This window comes from Haliotis rufescens, unplaced genomic scaffold (assembly GCF_023055435.1).
Source record: "Haliotis rufescens isolate VD_foot unplaced genomic scaffold, xgHalRufe1.0.p SCAF_8, whole genome shotgun sequence".
Classification (NCBI taxonomy): Eukaryota; Metazoa; Mollusca; class Gastropoda; order Lepetellida; family Haliotidae; genus Haliotis; species Haliotis rufescens.
Window position 1 is genome coordinate 52,289,449 of NW_025964372.1, and position 25,782 is coordinate 52,315,230.

Consider the following 25,782-nt stretch of genomic DNA (forward strand, 5'->3'; position numbering starts at 1 on the left):
ATGACCCGTGAGGATCAGGGTTAGAATTGGTCTTCAGCAAGCCAATTGCTTGTCTCTCCCTGTGAAGATCTGGGTTAGAATTGGTCTTCAGCAGGCCATGCTTGTATCTCCTGTGAAGATCTGGGTTAGAATTGGTCTTCAGCAGGCCATGCTTGTCTCTCCCCGTGAAGATCCGGGTTTGAATTGGTCTCCAGCAAGCCATGCTTATCTCTCCCCGTGAAGATCTGAGTTAGAATTGGTATTAAGCAAGCCATGCTTCCTGTAACAGATGTCTGTGCTTGTCATTAAAGGCGACTAACGGGATCAGGTGATCAGGCTTGCTGACTTTGTTGATGCATGACATCGTATCCCAATTGCGTGGACCAATGCTCATGATATCAATCACCAGATTATCTGGTCCAAACTCTATTATGTACTTGATGCTTGATGTTTATTCTCAGGGGTTAAAATGTATACATACAAGCATGCCGATTGAACGTTATGTTGGCATGGTTAAAATACACACACACACACACACACACACACACACACACACACACACCACGCACACACGTACACGCACACACACCAACACACACGAACACACACACACACACACTTACACACACACACACACACACACACACACACACACACACACACACACACACACACACACACCAGTGGCTTTACTGCACACTTACAATTTGAAGAATATATACCAAATATGTCACATCAATTTTTCAAAAGCTAAGTTATGATATTTAAGTGACTGCATCATTTGAAGATTCTAAAATCGTTTCACTCGCCACAATATTAACCTCTATATTGTAGGCATGCGATAACCAAACATAACAATGTCGTCGTTAAGGTTCAAATCTCATTCAATGTGTTTGGAGATGGACTTGAACACAAAAATCTGTTCTGATTTAAGTTCAAGTTGATTATGTGTTTTCACTTTGTCTCAGTATAAATCTTGGCTTCCTTGAGGTAGAAATAAAGAAGTGTTATTTTGAAAATTATGCCAGGAATAAGGACGAAGGATGTCATGATAGACCTTGGCACCCTTATATCCTGTGAGGCACGCCTAAAACATTTCACTAAAAACATTTGCATTTCGATCCCAGGGTCTGATCATGCTGAACATGCAAAAGTAGCCCTGACTTGCAGTGTATAGGTTTCCTAATTTCTTGTTCTGTCGCTCATCAAGCTTATTGATCCTGTTGTCATGGATATGTTCAGAAAGTGACACCGGCATAGTTCCCTGTATCTCTCACCGAGTACTGTCGTAATGACACAGGGTATATTTCCCCATATCTCCCACCGAGTACTGTTGTGATGACACAGGGTATATTTCCCCCATATCACCCACCGAGTACTGTCATAATGACACAGGGTATATTTCCCCATATCACCCACCGAGTACTGTCGTAATGACACAGGGTATATTTCCCCATATCTCCCACTGAGTACTGTCGTAATGACACAGGGTATATTTCCCAATATCTCCCACTGAGTACTGTCGTAATAACACAGGGTATATTTCCCCATATCTCCCACTGAGTACTGTCGTAATGACACAGGGTATATTTCCCCATATCTCCCACTCAGTACTGTCGTAATGACACAGGGTATATTTCCCCATATCTCCCACCGAGTACTGTCGTAATGACACAGGGTATATTTCCCCATATCTCCCACCGAGTACTGTCATAATGACACAGGGTATATTTCCCCATATCTCCCACTGAGTACTGTCATAATGACACAGGGTATATTTCCCCATATCTCCCACTGAGTACTGTCATGATGACACAGGGTATATTTCCCCATATCTCCCACTGAGTACTGTCATGATGACACAGGGTATATTTCCCCATATCTCCCACTGAGTACTGTCGTAATGACACAGGGTATATTTCCCCAAATCTCCCACTGAGTACTGTCGTAATGACACAGGGTATATTTCCCCATATCTCCCACTGAGTACTGTCGTAATAACACAGGGTATATTTCCCCATATCTCCCACTGAGTACTGTCGTAATCATGGTAATGACACAGGGTATATTTCCCCATATCTCCCACTGAGTACTGTCATGATGACACAGGGTATATTTCCCCATATCTCCCACTGAGTACTGTCATGATGACACAGGGTATATTTCCCCATATCTCCCACTGAGTACTGTCATAATGACACAGGGTATATTTCCCCATATCTCCCACTGAGTACTGTCATGATGACACAGGGTATATTTCCCCATATCTCCCACTGAGTACTGTCGTAATGACACAGGGTATATTTCCCCATATCTCCCACTGAGTACTGTCATGATGACACGGTATATTTCCCCATATCTCCCACTGAGTACTGTCATGATGACACAGGGTATATTTCCCCATATCTCCCACTGAGTACTGTCATGATGACACAGGGTATATTTCCCCATATCTCCCACTGAGTACTGTCATGATGACACAGGGTATATTTCCCCATATCTCCCACTGAGTACTGTCATAATGACACAGGGTATATTTCCCCATATCTCCCACTGAGTACTGTCATGATGACACAGGGTATATTTCCCCATATCTCCCACTGAGTACTGTCATGATGACACAGGGTATATTTCCCCATATCTCCCACTGAGTACTGTCGTAATAACACAGGGTATATTTCCCCATATCTCCCACTGAGTACTGTCGTAATGACACAGGATATATTTCCCCATATCTCCCACTGAGTACTGTCATGATGACACAGGATATATTTCCCCATATCTCCCACTGAGTACTGTCATAATAACACAGGGTATATTTCCCCATATCACCCACTCAGTACTGTCGTAATCATGGTAATGACACAGAACATATTCCCTAATTCTGTTGCAGTCAAATGGACGCTGCTTGTACTTAATGAAACCCACTTAACCCTTCCTTTCAGCAGTGAGCAGTTCCTCTGTGGCTGTTAACAGAAGGATCTAGCTAATCTGTAGTCAGTACATTAGGATTGCTTCTCACCCCTCCCTGCAGACCCTGTGTAACTCTGCAGGATTAGGGAGAGTTGGTGTGTTTGATCAGCCATGGGGGCATGAAGGGGCCTCATTGTACATGTTGTAGAAGTCACTCAAGAGATGGACACACGGATAATCTCGGGAGAAGAGACAGCCAGAAATATGTATGACATCTTGTCATGTTTGGCTAAACCCAGTCTGTTTCATTACGTTCGACATTTTCGGGAGTTTTCTCAAGGTGATGTTTTTGTTCTGGAAGAATTTAATATTTTCGGCAATCTGGTCTTCTTGTTGTCTGATGGAGACTGTGATGAAGAAGACCTTCACTTACAGCAATTTCGGTGGAATTACAGTGATGTGGTGTTTGATAGCAGGTGCTTGAAACATGTGTGCATCAAGAAGGGGATTGAACACACTGAAGGGGAGGTTTGATGTTCTGCCAGGTGTGTTCAACACAAGGCCCAGGTGAGGGACAATGATCAGTGTTAATGAGGTTTTCATTGAAAGCACTCGCTTACCATGAACTTACTTGACAACAGTCAAGATATATCATTATTAGCTTGTATCTTTGTAGCAAGGTCCATATCAGGAAGTATAAGAGGTTGTTTTATTTTCATTTATTCAGAAAAACAGATGTGTAATTTTGTGTAAACATGGTAAAGAGATATGCTAAATGTGTGGATCAAGTTTTGTAGAGTTGGCTTTTTAATAGCAGCTGCTGTAATACAGGGTTTTACACGACGTGCAATTGTTCAGAATGGACGCAGAAAAAATATATGCTGTGTCCCAAAGGACGCTCAATAATATTCATTGTACCTACAGCGCATCAAGAGCAGTTATCACGGTTATGGGTGTCTGTTATTTCATCCATCAATAATGTCCACTGTCCACATGATCATTGATTCATTCCAGGCTCTAGAGTAATTATGAAGATGTACAGTACACTATACCATATTATTACAGGACCCTCATATTGCCTGCAAGGACCCTTCAAATTAAATATTGGGGTCCCCCGGACCCCCAGTTTTGTAAGTCAAGGTAAAACCCTGAATGATGTCAGAATAAGAGGTTAGCGTGCCTAGTCGACATGGTTGGTGGTTTTATTAAGTCATTTGCAAACTCCATTTCCATGAGAATGGGATGATATACAGACCTGAGTCTGGCCAGTTGATGCACCCAGGACTAAACTTCCTATGTTCCATGCGTGCCCACTGTCAAGACTAAGCGTAGAAGTCTGTGGGTCCTTGTCAAAACCCCAATGTTAATAGTTAAAGATTTAGGGTATCCAAGATTCAATTCTTCAGCAGCCTGCTCTTGATTTAGACACTGTATGGTTCTTTTTGGTCCACGCTGTCTTGTCCATCCTCATTGTCTCATCCTGCCAAAGAACTGGGTTGATTTTCCAAAGTAGCACATCATGTGAACCCCATCTCTGGTGTCCACGCATGTAATAACTGGAATGTTGCCCAAACTGGCGCTCCTTACCTATAAGCTCAGCTCATAATTGTTTGCATAATAACACTAAACTCTACTGAAAATGATGCCAAGAGTTCTGGCTAGTAGTGTCAAAATATTTAGCATAGACTGCCGTTGCTGAAACTAAAACCATTGCAACCCAAACACTATTGTCTACTGCAGGTGAAGCTGTGGGGAAAACCCTTCAGACCTAACGCCAATAGACTAAGTTTCTGTAAACATGAACACACAATGCCATAACACTTAGTAAAGTACAGATTCTAGTACTTTTTAGGGTTGAGTCCCTTCGGGATTCCAAGTCACACTGCCAGAGTGAGGCACTAAGAAAGGGTTATCCCATATATAACATATGTTACATTTGACCACTTTCTGAATGGCATTGTGTGTTCATATATTTCGGCCATGGGAGCCGTGCCAATTAACACATCAGAGGGGTACACAAAGTACGTAATCTAGACTACCAGTTGTTGAACTTTATTTTCTGGAAGCCTCAGTGGCTGAGTGGGTTAGATCGCTGACTTTGTGTGCTGGTGATAAGGTGCCTCACTCTGAAAGTGTGGCTTTGAATCCCAGATTACTTAGAAAGTGCTATCCCAAATATAACCTCTCTCTCTCTCTCTCTCTCTCTCTCTCTCTCTCTCTCTCTCTCTCTCTCTCTTTCTCTCTCTCTCTCTCTCACTCTCACTCTCACTCTCTCTCTCTCTCACTCACTCACTCTTTTATATATATATATATATTATATATTCATCCATCTCCTCCCGTAGCTCACTCTGAAAGTGTGGCTTTGAATCCCAGATTACTTAGAAAGTGCTATCCCAAATATAACCTCCCTCTCTCTCTCTCTCTCTCTCTCTCTCTCTCTCTCTCTCACTCACTCTTTTATATATATATATATATTATATATTCATCCATCTCCTCCCGTAGCTGTAAGACTAGAGTGCTGTCAGATCTCCCTCAATATGAAACTGGATCTATGAGCATGATAAACTGCATGTTTTTACAGCAGTGAAAGATTCTCCAGTTTGTTTCTCTCCCTGATCCGCCCGATATATACCAGGTTTGGAGTCCAGTGATACACATCACTCAGACATGTTTTTTCAAATGGTGTCAGAGGCTTTCATCATAGACAGATACCCAGAATCATGTGCTTAGAAATGGAAATTCATATCTGACGATTACGAGGATGTCAATAAAAACGGATGTTTTTTCCCTGAAAGAAAGCCGCCTGGGAGGTTTATGTGATTCAATGTGTTGTTTTGTGGTGTCATGTTACCGTGGTAATCGGACATCTGTTTTCACGGGCAGTTGCAAGACGAGGAGGGGGAGGAGGTTCTATAAAACATGGAAGACTTGAACCTTGTATACATGAGTCACTGTGGGAGATAGCAGCATGATGGGAGGATACAGAGATCATCAATTTGAACGCAGAAAATATGACTTTACTCCAATAGTCCTAGTCTGTCATACAGACCCTGAAACAAATATATCCAATACAGCCCATGCAAGTCTCTAATAGAAAGTCTCTGTGCTCCTTTTTATTATATTTTATAAGTATTATTTAACAACTGTTTTTTCTGTAAAATATATTCATTTCAGAATCTAGATGTTAGTCTACAATAGTCCAAGCATTTTACTTTGTAGAGTTGAGCCCAATGCAGTGGTCCGATGTTCATGTGTTCGAATTCAATCGTGTTCCTTGGTTGTGATCATCGGTTGTGATCCTTGCAGGTTGTGATCCTTGGTTGTGATCCTTGCAGGTTGTGATCCTTGGTTGTGATCCTTGCAGGTTCTGATGTTTGTGGCTTTTTTAGTTTGGTAAATATCTGTGACCTGGACCACTTCATTCTTTCCTCACAGCATTTTCTAGATTGAGGCGAGGCAGAAAATATATTGTGTGAACATAGAAATCAGATAAAGTTTGTGTTTATACACAATAATCGTCCTACATGTTCGAGTAATAGCTATTTCGTGTAAAATGAGATTTTTTTCTGAGGAACTACATCAGTGCTGTTTACTTCAAATGCTGGTTTAGGTTGACATCGCCAATGGAACTGAAACAGCTAGAATATAAGCCATATGAACTTTTACTACCTGCCCAGGACCACATACCCAACCCAATGGTTTTTGTTTGTTTGTTTGTTTGTTTGTTTGCCGCACTCAACAATATTCCAGCTATATGACAATGGTCTTTTCATAATTGAGTCTGGACCAGTCAATCCAGTGATTGATAGTCATGCACCAACCATGTCAGCGAGCCTGACCACCCGATCCTGTTCGTCGCTTCTTACAACAAGCATCATATGAGTCACTTCTTACAGCAACCTTTGGTTCCTGAAGACCTGTTCTAACCCGGATCTTTTTCCCACTGGTCTCCAGCCCTGGATGCACCCATGGCTCAGCCACCTGTGGGCCGCCCTCATCTAGGATCTGTCCATACAATACAAGTGATTGTCAGTCGCCTCCTCCATGCAACATCCTTAAGAAGCCATCAGTCAATGCCTGCTGACAGGGGAATGTTGTTAGTGTCTGAATATAGCCCTCGGGTCCAGTCAGGTGTTTTGCCTCTGTATTTCCCTGTTTCAGGGGATATATTCCTCTCACTACCACCACCTCTCTCTTGTTCCCTCAAGGGGCACAGGTGGCCCAGTCTTTGACAGTGTGCGCTTTTCTGTGCAGAGTTTCATCCCTTTGTTGTTCCAGGATGTGATGATTTGCACTAGTTATGCATTGTTTTGTTTCTACTAACTTGACTAAATTACCTAATTGCTAATCAACATTATGGGTCTGTGTTCTGATAGTATCTCGAGAATTTTGCCTAATATTGTTCGTTTTCTCTCCATGAAACTTTTTAACACATTGACTGACCTCTGACTCTATCTTACCCAAAACAAAAGTGCTTACAGTTGTAGAGTTGCATGGGTCTCTAAGGCAATAATTATCAGTTTAAAGTTTTAGGTTATGTAAATAATAAGAACAAATTGTCCCTATTAGAGACTAGAGTCTTAAGACTATCTAGACTTGCCTATTAGGAAGATAAAAATACTACACATCCATGGACATATCTTTCAGTACAGCCTTGGAGTAAGGCTAGTGTTTGCCTGTTAGCACTGAGAGACAACCTTGTGTGTTTGTCGACATCATTCGGGAGTCTTATGACCATATTGACTGAGGTTCTGACTCTTCTTGTTAACAGTTGCTAGTATCTGCTGCAACCACTCAACTCGCTCCAATACACAAGAGTATTGTCTGTTTTTCAAATCATGAGTGAAACTCAACATGCTCAAGGGTCCAGTATACAATCTACCACCTGGTGGCCAGAAGGGTTACAGATTCACTTGAGTCTTTGTGGCAAGTGTGATACAACTACGTATTACCTATGTGAATTGATACGGAAATTAGGGGTGAAACAATAAATCGATGCTCCGGTGCATTGTGAGTTGTCATGTGACGATATGATTCAGGATACATATTTTTCTGTATCGATACAAGACGACACACTTGCTAAAATACATTGCTTACTGATCGTTTAATTGCCGCACCCAGTCGGTCAAATATTGCAAGAAGTGTTGTAATTATGGTAATTAGCTTTTCAAGTTCAATACTAAATAGCTGCTACAAACATTTATCTACAACTAGCTTTTCCTTTGGAACCTGCTCTAGCAGCTCTGAATATTTATGGTCGAGAAGTTTCACGTAATGTGACGTAAATATGCGTATCAGGATGCATATCGTATCGTGACCTTGCTGTATCGTTTCATCCCAAGTGAAAATTGTACAATACAATATTCTGATGGTTCTCAACTTGCTGTTATGGTTGACTGTGGGATTGACCGCTGTTCATACCCTTCGATGATGGAACATACCGTATTCGACCCAATAAGCGCCTAGGGCGCTTAAAATAAAGACAGAAGGGCACTTATTGGGACATGGGCGCTTATTGGGTCGAATACGGTAGTCCTTTTACCTGTTGTAAGAGGTGACTAACAGTAACAGGATTGAATGGTCTTGAATATTGTTACCGAGTGCATTAGGCGCGAGGATCTTGCTTGCATCACAGCTGACTGACTGGATTGAGTGGTCTGACTTGGCAGATTCATGTCACTCCGTGGGTTGTCTGGTTCGCTGGGTTGTCTGGTTCGCTGGGTTGTCTGATCTACTGACCACCGTCATATACCAGGAATATTGAAGAGTGAGGCATTAAGCAATAAACTGTAACCGGGTGTCTAGAAATGTATCATTGAAGTAAGGAGGATTACCTTGATGTGGGACGGCATGAACACACATTCAACCGAGTCATGAGTTTGACCATCTGATCCTCTGTAGTCCCTCCAAGCATTAGAGTATGTCGACTTATTCTAACCTGGCACAAATTACTCTGTAACATATTAAGACTTGCATGCAAGCAAATTCCACCACCGAGAACCCAACTGATTGATTGTTATGTAATTATAACAATGTGGAGCATGATTAACTTCACAAGCATCCAACCTCTCCTTCTAACAATCTCATCAGTCGCCAACCAGAATAGTAATGTTTCTGATTCTATGCAAATATGACTGAGTGCATTAGACACAAGGATCTTGCTTGCATCACAACTGACCGATTGCCCTTGATAACTCCCCTCTCTAATGTAGCACGCTCTGATGCAGGCAGCTTTGTGCCTCGTCTACATTCCGACACAGACATTATATGCATATAATGAATCCCTCTCGGTGAGTGATGACGTCTGCTTGCTGCAGGTGGAAGCAGACGGTCAGTATTCAGTGGGCTCGGTTTGTAACAGTTCACTGAAGCATTGCACTACTTTGTGTCATGATTCAAGTATGTTGTAAAGTTGTAAATTGATCCAAGACGTGTACGAAAAGACATCATGGTAACACTAATATTAAATACGAGGATTATTGCCTGAAGGTATTTCAACATATTCAAAGCTGTTTTGATTTTCTGGCTCCAATTGGAAAGAAATGTGTTGGTTAAATCCCATGTTGTTACCATTGGGTCTACGGTTCTTCACATGCCCCATGTCGATGTACATGTTGTACACTGTTCTGAGGGTACCAACCCAACCCCTCCACCCTCTCTCTTCCACTTCTTGGATAGTGACTGCAGGAAAGATGATGGCAGCACACGGCCTGGTGGGCAGTCGGTAGTGTGGATAGAAGGAAAATGTTCACTTGGATTTATTCTGTATAACTCCAATGGGGCGGTGGGGTATCCTAGTGGTTAAAGCGTTCACTCGTCACACCGAAGACCCGGGTTTGATTCACCATATGGATACAATGTGTGAAGCCCATTTCTGGTGTTCACCGCTGTGATGTTGCTGGAATATTGCTAAAAGCAGAGTAAAACCATACTCACTCACTCACTCACTGTATAGCGCAACCAACAAGGGTGTAGTCCTGACACCTGGTCAATGAACTGGTTTGGTAGACTAACATTTAGTCTCTGAAATCTTATATCATGTATATTACACAATATCCTTCTTGACTCTAAAAATAAAAATAAAATTCCCTATGCTGATTTGCTTGAGCTGGCTAGACTTGCTTTTGTATGCATTTCTAGATTATGTTTTTTTCATAAAATAAATATATTCCACGGTCATGGTGCAGGACTACTGGTTTGGGTGAGAAGTGCTTTAGTTCCTGTATCACCTGTTACCAGGACAACAGGCAGGCATATTGTCTCTCACAGACTCACAGACAGGCAGTGATACAGATAGAGTACTGCTAATAGCTAGGACTGGCTATCGATACAGATTATAGAGATAGATCAGCGTTAACTAAATATCGATCAATTATCATAAATATCAGAGAAGTAAGTTTGAGCAAATATGTAAATGTTTGAAAGAAATCAACACACTTCATGTCACTAGTGAGTGGTGACACATTTATGCATGGATAACCTTGTGGACATTAACTTAATACAAAAACAGCTGCTTTCCAACTTCAGCAATTGAAATGATTGACAATAACAAGTCTGTTTGGGGTAAATTTTAACTTTATTTCATCACAATTGTTTATGTAAGATATTATCAATGACACAATCTTCATGTCGATAATCATTAATATTTCTTCCCACCTAGGATAATTCTGATTATCCATCTTATAGCAGATATCTACTAATAGCAGCACAAAACTTGACACACTCACTCACTCACTCACCGACTCAGCTCAGCCAGCCCATTCTCTTCAGCTTCTCAGCTCTAAGAGAATCCAGGGTTCCATTAGAGAATCAAGAATTTTTATTGTACAGAACACCCTCGTAGGGCAGGGTACAAACTATCTACATATGGAATAAATATAACTATCAACATTAAAGGTAGATATACATAATGTACATTATATATATAAATATTACATATTATTTCATTCATAGTGTATAAACATTTATATATAATAATTTGGTGTTTAACCTTCATACATGTCACTGCAAGTTGAGCATGAAAGTAAATGGGTCCTAGTGGCATAACCTGAATGGTAAAACAGAAAGATTGAGGGGAACAGAGATCAAAAACCCAAGAAGCCTCATGATTTCAAGAAGGCTTAACTTTATGGCCTGGACTATATATGTTAGTCCTGAAGGCACAGTGTGTTGGCCCATCCAGCTGACCTGCTGTGTAAGTGGGGCCAGATGCTGGGCAGTGAGGCATCCTCCAACTGTTGTGTCAGCTGGCCAGGATTCCACGGATTGAAGGGAAGAATCTTCATTTGCCTCTTTAAGCTCCAGCTTCCTTAGTGGTGCAGCTTTGTGCAACATGTGAAACACTCCTAGTTTATGTGAAACATGTGACTTCCTCTTCTTCCTCCGTGGGAGAGTTGTGTCCCTTAGGTCTGCCAGAAACTTGTGCTTTGGATTTGGTTCCCAGATAATCCTTGAGTATGTTTCTAGGTTTCTAAGCACCATATCCATGCTCTCTTTGTCTATGACCTGCATCACTTCCGGCTTTCGTGCCATATCAAGCTGTCCCATAGTATGACAGAAGTATCTTTCAAAGCATTGTGAAACGACACTCACTCCCCCACAGTTTTGATTTGAATACTTATATGTGTCGTTAACTGATTGCAAATTGCTAAAATGATTGAGATGAATCAGGATTATGTTTGTTAGCATGGTTAATCTGTTGTTCTATGGTACTTAATTGTATCACTAGTTGGTGTTTGTCAGTGTCGTGATGGTCATGGTCAGAAACATAGCCGAGGACTTACAGGGGATAACTGGATCAGACGCAGCAACAAAGAAATAAACAATGATAAATATAGATGCAAAAATGACAAAAGCTTCCAATTTCATTTCTTATTATTTCAATGTTATTTACATGACAAGCCAGTTGTATGATTGTTTCTGTTGTCTGATGTCTAAATCAGAGGGTAATAAGATCAGATGTGTCAAATCCACGATAAATTGAACTATTTCCCTGACCCCCACGAGCTGGAGACAACAGGGTCTGAGTGTAAAAGGATGGATGATCTACCTCTTCATGACAAGTGTGATCCAAGGAATCTAGACTCGTTGCATGATGGGACCTAATGGACTGGGTGGTCATTCTCTGGTTGACTATGTCTCATCTGACCCTGACGGTTTGGATCGTTGATCATGTCAGTCGGTGGATTGCCTGGCCCTGACTTGATTATTTACAGATCGTTTTTACATAGCTGGAATATTGCCAAGTGCTGCATTCCCACAACAAACAAACAAACATTACAATTGCTGTTATGTTCAGAGTGATAATCATCAGCAGCAGCACCACTCGGCAATCATTGTGAATTGAAACAAGGTGAATATATTGTAGAAACTGTTCCATTAATAATACCCCATTAACTAACTGATTTTCTAAATAGAACTTGAAGTAGACAGGTTTTTGCCAAAGTTCAAGGGAATGAAATCTGTGAGGTCCAATTGTTCTTTCATCGATTCTGTGATTATATTTACCCCACTAGAAAGAAGGAAAGCTAGAGTAAGGCCCACCCTGGAGGAATGTCTTCAGTTCAGGGTTGTGGAAACAGCTATCTGGATGTCAGAGGTGTGTGTTTTGGGTGAACTGTTCCACGATAATGTCATTACCACGTGAATCTGTGCCAGCAGAAGTTAGCCTGCAGGATGGGGGCTGGGGATTATAGTCTGGTGCTGTTAGATCCTCAACAGTGTTTCTCAGCCTTTAATCAGGTTAACAAACATCAGTTACTAATTTCTGTTTTAACGACTAAAAGAGTTCATTCTTAGGAACCCTGTGTCCCTGTCTGTGGTGGTAGCTTTGATCATGTTGATGTTTTTTCTTGATACTTTTCTGTAATCTGCCAATGACTCCGACATGTCAGAGGTGGCAGGTAACCCAGGGCCTTCACTAATCATATTCCCCCAGTGATCATGGGATGGTCTCTAGTGTGAATGTGTACAGGTAGTGATGCCATAACTGATCTTATCATACCTTCATGTCAAAATGATGTGATATTATTGGTTCATGTGACCCTTTTCCTGCCACAAGCAAGTCAGGCGGACGTGGCTTTCTGAGGCAAAATAAATCCCTTACACCCGCTTCAAAGCAAAAAGCTGCACGCTTTTTCCCCCCCCCCCGAGTCAGTGGAAGTCATGTGACATAGCACAAGTTTACCTCCGCTCAATCGAACAGGTGTTTTCTATATATTTTGAATTTGTGTTAATTCTTTTTCAATGTCATGGACCATAACTGATCATGCACCACCTGAAATCATGGAACTGTAAGGAGGTTGTGGCTCTATGTATGCAAGATCATGATTGATCGTATACCCCTTGCCACACATGGGGAGAGACAATCACAGCTTCATGTCCACATGCATGGTTCCAGCAGTGAGTGACGAGTGTGGGGTGATTACTTCTGACAATACGGCCAACATGTTGATATTCTCCTGCACGACCCACTGCAGCCAGGAGTGTCCCTGCAGCTCTGCTATAATCCAGTTACGTGGTACCTGCCGCTTTGTTCAGTCAGTCAGTGATGACGTTGCTTAAAGGTGCTCTCATTCAGACATTAACTTGCACAAAGACGTGCTGTATTAGATGAGCGTCTGTTTTGTGTTAGCTATTTATGCTAATAGTAGACTTGGTTTGTGTCTCCATCAGCACAATCAATGCAATAATCATGTTACTTGTCATATGCCATGGTATAATAGTTAATTGTTGTACTCCACCCTGTCTTATTAGTTACACCATGTTGTACACCATGTTGTACACCATGGTATATAAGTTACAGCATTAACAAATTGGCACTAGTCCTATAGTCCTTGCCAAACTGCCCAATAGTTTGCCTTTTTTAAAGCTTTTGCTATTTGTTATCATTTATAAGGACTAGTGGACTAAAACTGTTAGTTTCTTCTGGGGAGTTAACTGTTGTATCTCCAGGGTATAATGTACCATGGTGTAAAACATGGTATGTTATACCCTGGAGATACAACAGTTAACTGTGGTATACATTGCTGTGATGTCAGCATTGATGGCACTGTTTCAAGATTGAGTCTTCAGGCCAGTGAATGTTCTGACATCAGTAAGAGTGAATCTAAATCTGTCAAACTGTGATAAGGTATTTACAAGCACTTGAATAAGTTCTTACAAGCACCAGCTGAAGCTAATTGCATGAACAGCTGTAGTCTCTTGTCTTTCATGGCCGTTGTACCTTGATGTAGTACCAGCCTGATTTGTCTTTGTCTAGTTGATCTTAATTAGCAATCTCAAACTTCCCAGTCTCCAATTTCTATTTCTGTAGTGTTAAAGTGCATAACAAGTTACCTGGTTGTGACCTCTTGTTCTACATGGTAACACGGTGACCTCTAAAGTGCCTGAGGTCATGGAAGTCCTCTACATTGTAGTCTAGATGACTTGTACCTGTTGTTTGCCTGGGGTAGGGATTGCAGTTCATGCAGACATCTGCTGGTCTGTGTGCTTCATTATATAGACATATATTGCTTAAGGTTGCTTAAAACAAGATTCACTCAATCACATAGTAGGCAGGGTTTTATGTGATGCAGAAATGTGCATCCAGTACTCACAAATGTATAGAATAGATGCAGAAAAAAGCTCATTGCATCCCGAGGGAAGCACAACGTTACCAGACACACACTACACCATGTTATCAGTTAACAGGGTCCTCGTATTTCCTGTAAGGATCCTTGAAATTAGAAATTCGGGAACCCCTAGCCCTAGTTTTGTAGGTCAAGGTAAAACACAGGTTTGGGATCTGTGCTAGAATCAATGAAAAAGTTTTGTTTGTTGTTTAACGTTGCAATCAGCAATATTCCAGCTATATGACGCCGGTCTGTAAATAATAGAGTCTGGACCAGACAATCAAGTGTTTGATGTCATGAGCATCGATCCACACAATTGGGATACGATGACATGCATCAACCAAGTCAGCGAGTCTGACCACCCGATCCTGATAGTCGCCTCTTACAACTAGCATATTCGCATCTTATATCAAGCACGGGTTGCTGAAGACCTATTCTAACCTGGACCTTCAGATTCTTTAGATTATCCTGATTTTGATACAATAGAAGGACCCCAACAGGTTTTAGATGTTCATGAACAAGGGAGATAGCTACATGGATGTGCAACTTCTTTATTAGAATGAAAGAGATGTTTCGGTGGAGAATCTAACACCGTTATCAGCAAGTGCAACTTTGAATTCATTGTATTGTAATAAAGAAGTTGTGTATCCATAGAACTTATGATCTCCCTTGTTTATCATACCAGTTCTAATTGCCACTTAAGGATATCATTTTCTTCATGTTCTAGGACATTGACTGATTGTCATCCAAAAAAGTCAAAAACATTTATATATTTTAATTTTGGTAATCAAATAGCAGAATGAAGTTTGATACAATTGTGAAATGTCCTATTTATTTCATTATTTCCAGCAAAATCATTGGCCTTATGTAAATAACAATGGGTTGAGGAAGAATTACACTCAATGTAGGTACTGTATAGTGTTGCCAGCCTCAATGTAGGTAGCCTTGCTCTAAGCATGCTAAGGCTGTACTGAAAGAAAAGTCCATGGATATGTAGTAATTCTATCCTCCTAATAATAGTAATAGGCAAGCCTTGTTATGTGGACTCCAGTCTCTTATAGGGACAACTTGTTCTTATTATTTACATTATCTAGAAATTATGATTTAAACTAATAATTATTGCCTTAGAGACTTGTGCAAGTCTACAGTGTAGGTACTGCATAGTGTTGCCAGCTCCATGGTATGTATAGCATCAACAGGTTGTTCCACATAACACGCCAGTCTGGGAGTAATTAGTGCTGACACTGCATTATATCCAGTCAGAGGATCAGCCCTATGCTGTAACATAGACGTTCAATTGATGTAGTGCTGTACCCCCTTAGACTTGCACAAGTCTCTAAGGCAATAAATATCAGTTTATATCATAATTTCTAGATTATGTAAAGCATGGTAAAGAGACTGGAGCACGTACTGTCCATATATCTAAACTTGTCTATTAGGAGGATACAGTTACTACACATCCATGGACTTTTCTTTCAGTACATACAGCCTTGGAGGATGGCTAGTAACCCACGGTGCATTGCTGGGTCCCACAAGACCTTGTTGGTGCTGTTGTCATGGAGGTTGGGGTCATCAAATCCTTGATTGTCATGGGATATATTTTATATACTTCCAGGGATGGAAGAGTTTTAATAAGTTGGAAATGAGCAGGAAAGAATGTAAGGGAAAGTCATGTATTTTATCATTTTCATGCTTGGTAAACAATGGAAAAACATTCTGAACTTTTTATGTGTGAACCCTATATATCATGATATATGGTTTTCGTATTATTAATTCCCCCCTGTGAAGGTCTGAGTTATTATTGGTCTTCAGCATTCCATGCTAGTTGTAAGAGGCGATTAATGGGATCAGGTGGTCAGGCTCACAGACTTTGTTGATGTCATCGTATCCCACGAGGGATGATCGATGCTCATGACATTCAGACTCGATTATTTACAACAAATAGCTGGAGTGTGGTGTTAAACAACAGATAAACAAATCATAATATCAACATGATTAATGTATTAGAGTTAACAATTGTGGAAGGAGTGAATCTGGGCCTATTTGTCCTTTGGAGATGAATTGGAAAAGTCTGTATATAAACCATGGTGTCCCAAAGACAGAGACACACCAAGTTTATTTATTGGTGAAAAATTATAAACAGGGGAGAATGGAAACACTATCAAAGTTGATGATTACAGTAAGAAGCCCATTAGACTTGGCAGTGATCCAGGTAAGTAAGTGGTGTTTATGATTCCATATCGTCCACTTAATCTTGGTAGGGATACTAATGGCCAATGCTATAATCCATGCTCTGTAAGGAACATCTTCAGCCAAGGTATGGTGCCCCAGATCTTCCCTTGGTCATGCTGGTTGCATCTCACCTGATAGGATCTGCACAGGTTATAACTGATTACGCCATCCGGTTTCACTTGGGGCTCGTCAGGGCAGGGACTCCTCTTGAGGCTTGTCAGGGCAGGGACTCCACTTGAGCCTTGTCAGGGCAGGGACTCCTCTTGAGGCTTGTCAGGGCAGGAACTCCACTTGAGGCTTGTCAGGGCAGGGACTCCTCTTGAGGCTTGTCAGGGCAGGGACTCCACTTGAGGCTTGTCAGGGCAGGGACTCCACTTGAGGCTTGTCAGGGCAGGGACTCCACTTGAGGCTTGTCAGGGCTGGGACTCCACTTGAGCCTTGTCAGGGCAGGGACTCCACTTGAGCCTTGTCAGGGCAGGGACTCCACTTGGGGCTTGTCAGGGCAGGGACTCCACTTGGGGCTTGTCAGGGCAGGGACTCCACTTGAGCCTTGTCAGGGCAGGGACTCCACTTAAAGCTTGTCAGGGCAGGGAGTAAGTGTGAACTGCAAAAAGAAAATCATCCCAACATCTGGGTAGTTGTCTGTTGAATGAATTAGCTGCAACAGGTGCTTGCTGGGACCTTCTCCTGAGTGGTATCTCTCTGTAGAGATGGCAGGATGTAGATGGGATCTTTATGGGTCATGAGGATATTCTCATCAGTTTTACTGAAAGTGCAGGCAGGTACGGCAGCCAAGGTGATACAATGATTAGAAGGAATTGATCGTAAATGGGAATGTTTGAGTAAGCTTTTAAGTTTTACAGCACAGAGCAAAGATTTAAACTGGATATGTTCAAGGTAAACTTGGCACACAACAAATGTTGGCCTTGTATCTATTAGTATTATGTGTCACACAGACAGTTGAGATCTACTACAAGAGTTGAACGTGTTGACACTAGTAGTAAGTAGTTCCCGAGTCCTGAGTGCAGTCAGAGTACCCCTAACTGGAACCCTAGTCCTGAGTGCAGTGAGTGTACCCCTAACTGGAACCCCAGTCCTGAGTGCAGTCAGTGTACCCCTAACTGGAACCCCAGTCCTGAGTGCAGTCAGTGTACCCCTAACTGGAACTTGAGTGCAGTCAGTGTACCCCTAACTGGAACCCCAGTCCTGAGTCCGGTCAGAATCTACTGCTTGTTTTTCTCAACCATTAGTCTGTCTTACTGACACAAATATATATCAAATACAGCCCATGCAAGTGTATAATGTTTGGCAAGTTTAGATTTCTACAGTATCTGAAAATGAAGAGAGTCTCTGGGCTCCTTTATTATAATTGTTTTTAAGATAATGTAACAACTGTATTTTTTTTCTGTACGATATGTTCATTTCAGAGACTAGATCTTAGTCTACTCAACTATGTCAACCTCTGCTAATGTCAACATGAACCACTAGTCCAAGTTGAGGTGTGGACCAGTTAGCAATGGTTAGAGATTTAGTTGATGGTGTCTACCCCTGCTGCATCAGCTTTACTTATACACTGTTAACATGCTATTAGAACAAAAATGTGTTCGATGCAGTGTGCATAGCTCCAAGAATATGTAGAGATAAACATAATGAATAATGGTAAAAATGTGTGAAGCCCATTCATTGAGGTCCTGTGCCATGATATGGCTGGAATAATGCTGAAAGTTTCGGTAAACTCACTCACTCACTCACTCACTCACTCACTCACTCACTCACTCACTCACTCACTCACTGGGAACGCTGTGTAGTACACTTGGGTATCTGTCCAGCATGTATACTGTAGTACAACACCTTATGCAGATGTGGTTGTGTTGATTTGTGTGTATAAATTAGGCCAACATGTACTGACAGGCTAATGTCGGCCACAAAGCATCCAGCAAGGCGTCTAATGGGCACTTTGTTATGGTGGAGGACATAGGGGGATATTGTCTGTATACACCACCCAACCAGTGCCATAATCACCCTGGACAGAAGCTATTATCAGAGTCCATAGTCTCCAGTGCTTGTGTAGCTGTACATGGACATGTAGCACAGGACCTACATTGGTCCTGCACAATGACTGTGGAATATATATTTTATGAAAATCAAAACATTTTAGAGGAGACAAATGTGTTGGTTGGTTGGTTGTTGGTTGGTATGTTGGTTGGTTGGTAGGTTGGTTGGTAGGTTGGTTGGTTGGTAGGTTGGTTGGTTGGTTGGTGTTTAATGCCGTACTCAGCAATATTCCAATAAAGGATTTCATAGACCATATGAGAGTCTATACATAGACAGTATAGCGAACCAGCTTCAGAGGCAGAGAGATTAGTGTTGTCATTTAATTGTGATATCATAGTAACTGATGACATCACAGTGGTCTGCAAGTCATTGTGATGCAGTTTCATTTTTACCCAAGCATATCTCCTGTGGAAGCCAGTTTGATAAATAAACCATGAGACCAGAGTAACAATGAAGCTAAGGCAATCTGATGACAAATATTACAAATATACAGGACAAGGTTCTTGTGACTTGTGACTGGATGCATGCATTATGACTGGCCATGTAGACATGTCCTATTGTCAGACCCCACTTTTTTCCGCGGCCAAACATTTAAATTCTGCTCTCAATTTTTGATAATTCTGCACACAATTCTGCAAACTGTTAAGAATTTCATGGATTTAATAAATTTTGCATCTTTTTTACTTGTGGCAGGTATTCCTATCATAAGCTTATTCACGGCTAGAATAGCTTATTGAGCAAGATCACCAGTGTAAACATACAGACATGCACTTTTGGTAAAATTATACGAAAGTCAACTTTACTTCAAAACAAAATAAATATCAGTTTACACGTTGAAACCAGCTTTCGACACACGTTAAAAATTCTGCAGTGTATTTGAAGACTTCGGTGACAGATAAATGCAACATTCTGCGTGAGGTCTACAACAAAATGTGATTTTCTGCAGAATAGGTACATTTCTGCAACAAGTGGTCATTTCTGCTAAATATTGCAGCAGGGACTGTATTGTCTATAATAAATCATATCAACGTAAGCTGATAATCTGTTATTTATAACACAACTCATTACATGGTTCATCAAACATGAGAGGATAAAGTAGTGACAGCACCACAGGTATCCTTGCTTCAAGGCTGTACTGAAAGAAAAGTCCATGAATGTGAAGTAATTGTATCCTCCTCAAATGGGCAAGTCTAGATATGTGGAGTACATAGGACTCCAGTCTCTTATAGGGACAACTTGTTCTTATGATTTATAATATCTAGAAATTATATGATTTATGCTAATAATTATTGCCTTAGAGATATGTGTAAGTCTACTTCACAGGGTCAACCCTGAGTAATCCCCGTCCGGGGGACAGTCAGGGCCTATTATGTCAGGACAGGAGGACCAGTGTTTATGAGGTTTATACAATAGTGTATTTATCATGTTTATCAGTTGGGATCTGAGGTGTTAAACGATGTAATTGTTGGCTTCTTGCAGCCTCAGCCTATCTGGCTATCATTTGTGGAGGGGATTACGGGATTATACCATGACAGGCCGGGATTAATCACACATGGAATCGATACACTGATTATGTACAGAATTGTTATGATTATCACAACTGAAATCTGTCTAGCTCTTTATCATGTTATCATGTTTATTGTTGGAGAATTGTCAACTCAGGTGCTTGTGTTACATACAGTTGTGTGGGGAATAGTGTTGAGGTTTGGAGGATTGTGGGGTTACAGAATGATCACAATAACATTCAGAACTGCATTTTCTTCAGATTATCATTTTTGCGTTGATTATGACAAATAAAGAATACCAGTAACAAATACTTTTTGTTGTATTATGAATCAAAGAATTATTTTTTTAGATTCAAACACATGATTTTTATTATAAAGTTTTCAGACTTATGCAACAAGTAGAACTTGTCAAGTCTTTGAAAGGCATTGAGAAGTGATACACATAAGGAAGAGAATTTTTGGATGTCAACTTCTTTATGATGAGGAACACGTTTCAGAGTTTATACTTACTCCTTCATCAGGTGAATGATGGAGTAACTATACCCTGAAATATTGTGTTCCTAGTCAGGAAGAAGTTGACATCCATAATTTCTCTTCCTTAGAAATTTTCCATTAACAAGTTGATGTGATAGTTTGGCTCAATGCTTTTTTCCAATACTGCCAACCAAAACCCTGCTGTATCATGTGATAGTCATGTGACAGTGGGGGGCCCTTTTAGGGTGGGATGTTTACATGGGAAGTCCATGTTCTGCTGTCTCTGTGTTCTGTATGCATGATCATCTGTGACACTTGGATGTGTGGAAAGATGTTATTTTCTTCAGCCTGTTTACTTGAGATGAATGTATAAGTGATTACATCTTGGATTGCTGTAGAAAATCTGTAAGCCAGCATGATCCTGCAATTTCAATCAAGATAATTTAAGGAAATTCATGTGAATGGGTCTCTGATATGAATATCTAGTTTCACTTGCTCTGCAGTGAGTGAGTCATGTAGCTGGGTGTGTTGGACGTTACATCGCCCTGCTGTGGCGTCTTTACTGGTTACAGATGAGCTGTTATCTTGTCTGTGGTTGCCCAGCATGGCAGATAGTGTTGGAGAAAGGGAAGGGAAGTGAAACCATTACATGGTCGTGTTATCACAGCCACTCCCCCCCTGCTGCAGGGCCATGGCAGTTCCGTCCCCGTCCCTCCTCCTCCTCCTCCCCCTCCTCCTCCCCCTCCCCCTCCCCCTCCCCCCTCCCCTCTCCATATTATTTTGGCTGGCCACTAACATTAACCCCCTAGAAGACTGAAATTTTGCTTGCCCTAGGGGTACCTTTCCCATTTTGACATTAATTGACTCAGGCTCTTGCCAATTTGCATCCCTTCCTATCATCTCTACATTTCTCCCCCACCCATCACACCACCACCTCCCCTACTCCCCCACCCCCTGCAGACAAGATAGCCAGCCTCATGTTGGACCAGACAGGTCTGGTGGCAGTGAGAGGATGATGCCTCCACACCTGATGACCCAGTACCAGTGGGGAACCATGAGTCAAGTTTCATCTTCAGATATCATTACTAGTGTCTTATTTATGTGTACTTATCATATCATTTTATATACTATATTTGTATACATCCACATTATTTTAAGTCTTGGGAAAAATATGAACAGCATGTTGAGCATGTTGAGACTGCATTGATAAGATAATGATAAGTTTACTTAAAATCAACATGATCAAGAAGTCTGGTCCATATTTTATCATAAGTTTGTGATTCTTTAAGTGTTTGATATCAAATGCGTAGCTCCACAGAGATAAAAGCTCAATGCAGCATCTTGGAACGGGAGAGTGCACAGATGTTTAGAAGCCTGGGGTGCACTTCAAATATGAACACTGAAAGGAAATAATTCCAGACAGAATTTGTATAGCCAATACTTATCAATCAATCAATCAATCAATCAATCAATCAATCGAACTCAGAAAGTTATGTCGATGTTGTAAATATGAACTGTATTCGTTGGGGTCAGGGAAACAAAGTTTACAGTGAATTCTAGACTAACATCTACTCTCTGAAATGAACATATCGTACAGAAAAAAAAACAGTTGTTAAATTACACTAATAAAAATATAACAAAAAGGAGCCCAGAGACTCTGCAGTGCCAAACTTTATAGACTGGCATGGGCTGTATTTTACAAATGTGTGATATATTTGTATCAGGGTCTGTAAGACAGACTAAGTGAATTCATGCAGTGTCATTCCAGTGCCGCCCAACGTGTTATTTTGGGTTCATGAGTTAGCCATAAACTTATGAAGGGAGATAACTTTATCTCACTCTGTTCTTGTTGTTTCAGTGCCAACCCGGACCTGCTGCCGGAGATCACATTCGGCAATCATCTGGAGTATCAGGATGGATCCATTCCAAGTAGGTCGTCAGGGCGGGTGTGGGGTGTTGGTGGGCGATGGGTATTTGTGTGGACAATGGGGAGTTGTTTGGGTGATGGGGAGTTGTGTGGACAATGGGGAGTTGTGAGCATGGTGAGGGCGATGGGCCGTTGATGACCGATGGGGAGTTGATGACCGATGGGGAGTTGATGACCGATGGGGAGTTGATGACCGATGGGGAGTTGATGACCGATGGGGAGTTGATGACTGATGGGGAGTTGATGACCGATGGGGAGTTGATGACCGATGGGGAGTTGATGACCTATGGGAAGTTGATGACCGATGGGGAGTTGATGACCGATGGGGAGTTGATGACCAATGGGGAGTTGATGGTGACCAATGGAGAGTTGATGCCCGATGGGGAGTTGTGGACGATTGGGAGTTGATGACTGATGGGGGAGTTGATGACCGATGGGGAGTTGATGACTGATGGGGAGTTGATGGTGACCAATGGAGAGTTGATGCCCAATGGAGAGTTGATGCCCGATGGGGAGTTGATGACCGATGGGGAGTTGTGGACGATTGGGAGTTGATCACTGATGGGGGAGTTGATGACAGATGGGGAGTTGATGACCGATGGGGAGTTGATGGTGACCAATGGAGAGTTGATGCCCAATGGGGAGTTGATGACCGATGTGGAGTTGATGACCGATGGGGAGTTCATTACCAATGGGGAGTTGTGGACGATGAAGAGTGGATGATTTATGGGGAGTTGATAACCGATGGGGAGTTGATGACCAATGGGGAGTTGTGGACGATGAGGAGTTGATGACCGATGGGGAGTTGATGACTGATGGGGAGTGAATGACCAATGGGGAGTTGATGACCAATGGGGAGTTGTGGACGATGAGGAGTTGATGACCAATGGGGAGTTGATGACTGATGGGGAGTGAATGACCGATGGGGAGTTGTGGACGATGGGGAGTTGCGGACGATGGGGAGTTGATGACCGATGGGGAGTTGATGACTGATGGGGAGTTGATGACTGATAGGGAGTTGTGGACGATGGGGAGTTGATGACCTATGGGGAGTTGATGACCGATGGGGAGTTGATGGTGACCGATGGAGAGTTGATGCCCAATGGGGAGTTGATGACCGATGTGGAGTTGATGACCGATGGGGAATTCATTACCAATGGGGAGTTGTGGACGATGAAGAGTGGATGATTTATGGGGAGTTGATAACCGATGGGGAGTTGATGACTGATAGGGAGTTGTGGACGATGGGGAGTTGATGACCGATGGGGAGTTGATGACTGATGGGGAGTTTATGACTGATGGTGAGTTGTGGACGATGGGGAGTTGATGACCGATGGGGAATTGTGGATGATGGGGAGTTGATGACCGATGGGGAGTTGGGGACGATGATGGAGAGTTGATGACCAATGGGGAGTTGATGACCGATGGGGAGTTGATGACTGATAGGGAGTTGTGGACGATGGGGAGTTGATGACCGATGGGGAGTTGTGGATGATGGAGAGTTGATGACCAATGGGGAGTTGATGACCGATGGGGAGTTGATGACCAATGGGGAGTTGATGACCGATGGGGAGTTGATGACTGATGGGGAGTTGATGACTGATGGGGAGTTGTGGACAATGGGGAGTTGTGGGCAATGGGGAGTTGATGACCGATGGGGAGTTGATGACCAATGGGGAGTTGATGACCGATGGGGAGTTGATGACTGATGGGGAGTTGATGACCAATGGGGAGTTGATGACCGATGGGGAATTGATGACTGATGGGGAATTTATGACCGATGGGGAGTTGATGACGGATGGGGAATTTATGACCGATGGGGAATTTATGACCGATGGTGAGTTGTGGAGGATGGGGAGTTGATGACTGATGGGGAGTTGTGGACTATTGGGAGTTGATGACCGATGGGAGTTGATGACTGATGGGGAGTTGATGACCGATGGGGAGTTGATGACTGATGGGGAATTTATGACCGATGGGGAATTTATGACTGATGGTGAGTTGTGGACGATGGGGAGTTGATCACTGATGGGGAGTTGTGGACGATGGGTATTTGTGTTGAAAAAGGGGAGTTGTGAGGGCGATGGGGAGCTGTGTGGCTGATGGGTGTTTGTGTGGCTGATGGGTATTTTTGTAGACAATGATAAGTTGGGTGGACCCTGGAGAGTCGTGTAGATGCTGGAAAGTTGGGTGGGCGATGGGAAGTTGGGTGGCGATGGGTATGGTATTTGTGTGGGCGATGGGTATTTGTGCGAGTGATGAGATATGTTGGCGGTGGGTATTTTGTGTGGACAATGGTGAAATGGGTGGGCGATGGGTATTTGTGTGGGCGATGGGTATTTTTGTGGACAGTGGTGAGTTGGGTGGGCGATGGAGCATTTGGTGGGTGATGGGGCGTTGGATGATATGCATCTGAAAATATTTGCTACAAATGCCTTTTGTTTGTTGCAGTGGTGACGAAACAGAGCAATGGGCGGATGTCTCCGATCCGAGCTCGCACCATGAAGGAATACGACCAGGTAAGGCAGACAACAAGCGCATGGTCGTCATAGAAACCATGAGTCCTTCTAGTGTCAATGTTACAATTCCCAGGCAGCCATGTATTTTGATTTGGGAAGATTCCATCATTGCACCATCTGTCTGAAACCTGGGTGTATCTCCTTGTCTCTGGATAGTGTGTAGAACAACATCCCTGGGATGTTGTATGTAGACTAAGCACTGTTAACCAGTTTGCTTGCCAGCACCTGATCTTGAGCTGCAACACTGCATCAAGATAATAGCTTCTGAGGTTACCACAACGGAAGTCTTGTGCTTTGTGGGAAGAGTTATCCCCCTTTGCCCAGGTTGCATCCAGTGCCCTCCTGCAATCTCTGCTGTAGAAGCAGGTGCATCAGGTCGACCTTGGTGCAGCAGGAGAGATAGGAGCTTCATGTCCAATGTTGGAATATGTTACGTGTTTCAAGCATGAATGTAAGTCTGTGTTAAAATATGTGACCAGATATTGGTTATGGCAGTTTCAAATGAGGTAGACAGGTCTTGTAGTCATACAGCATTGTTTGACTTCAGAATGTTATGTATCTCTTTG

The 25,782-nt window shown here is 42.3% G+C and overlaps 1 protein-coding gene across 6 annotated transcripts in view; it reads left to right on the forward strand.

Moving 5' to 3' along the window:
- The window catches only part of LOC124145574 (interaptin-like), a 126,452-nt gene that overhangs the window by 21,038 nt on the left and 79,632 nt on the right, over nucleotides 1-25,782 (forward strand). For all 6 annotated transcript variants that reach the window (XM_048389252.1, XM_048389253.1, XM_048389257.1 and 3 more), the window contains exons 2-3: nucleotides 22,629-22,699; nucleotides 25,149-25,216. In XM_048389252.1, coding sequence (XP_048245209.1) covers nucleotides 22,629-22,699; nucleotides 25,149-25,216 — 139 coding nt within the window. The remainder of the gene's footprint in view (nucleotides 1-22,628; nucleotides 22,700-25,148; nucleotides 25,217-25,782) is intronic.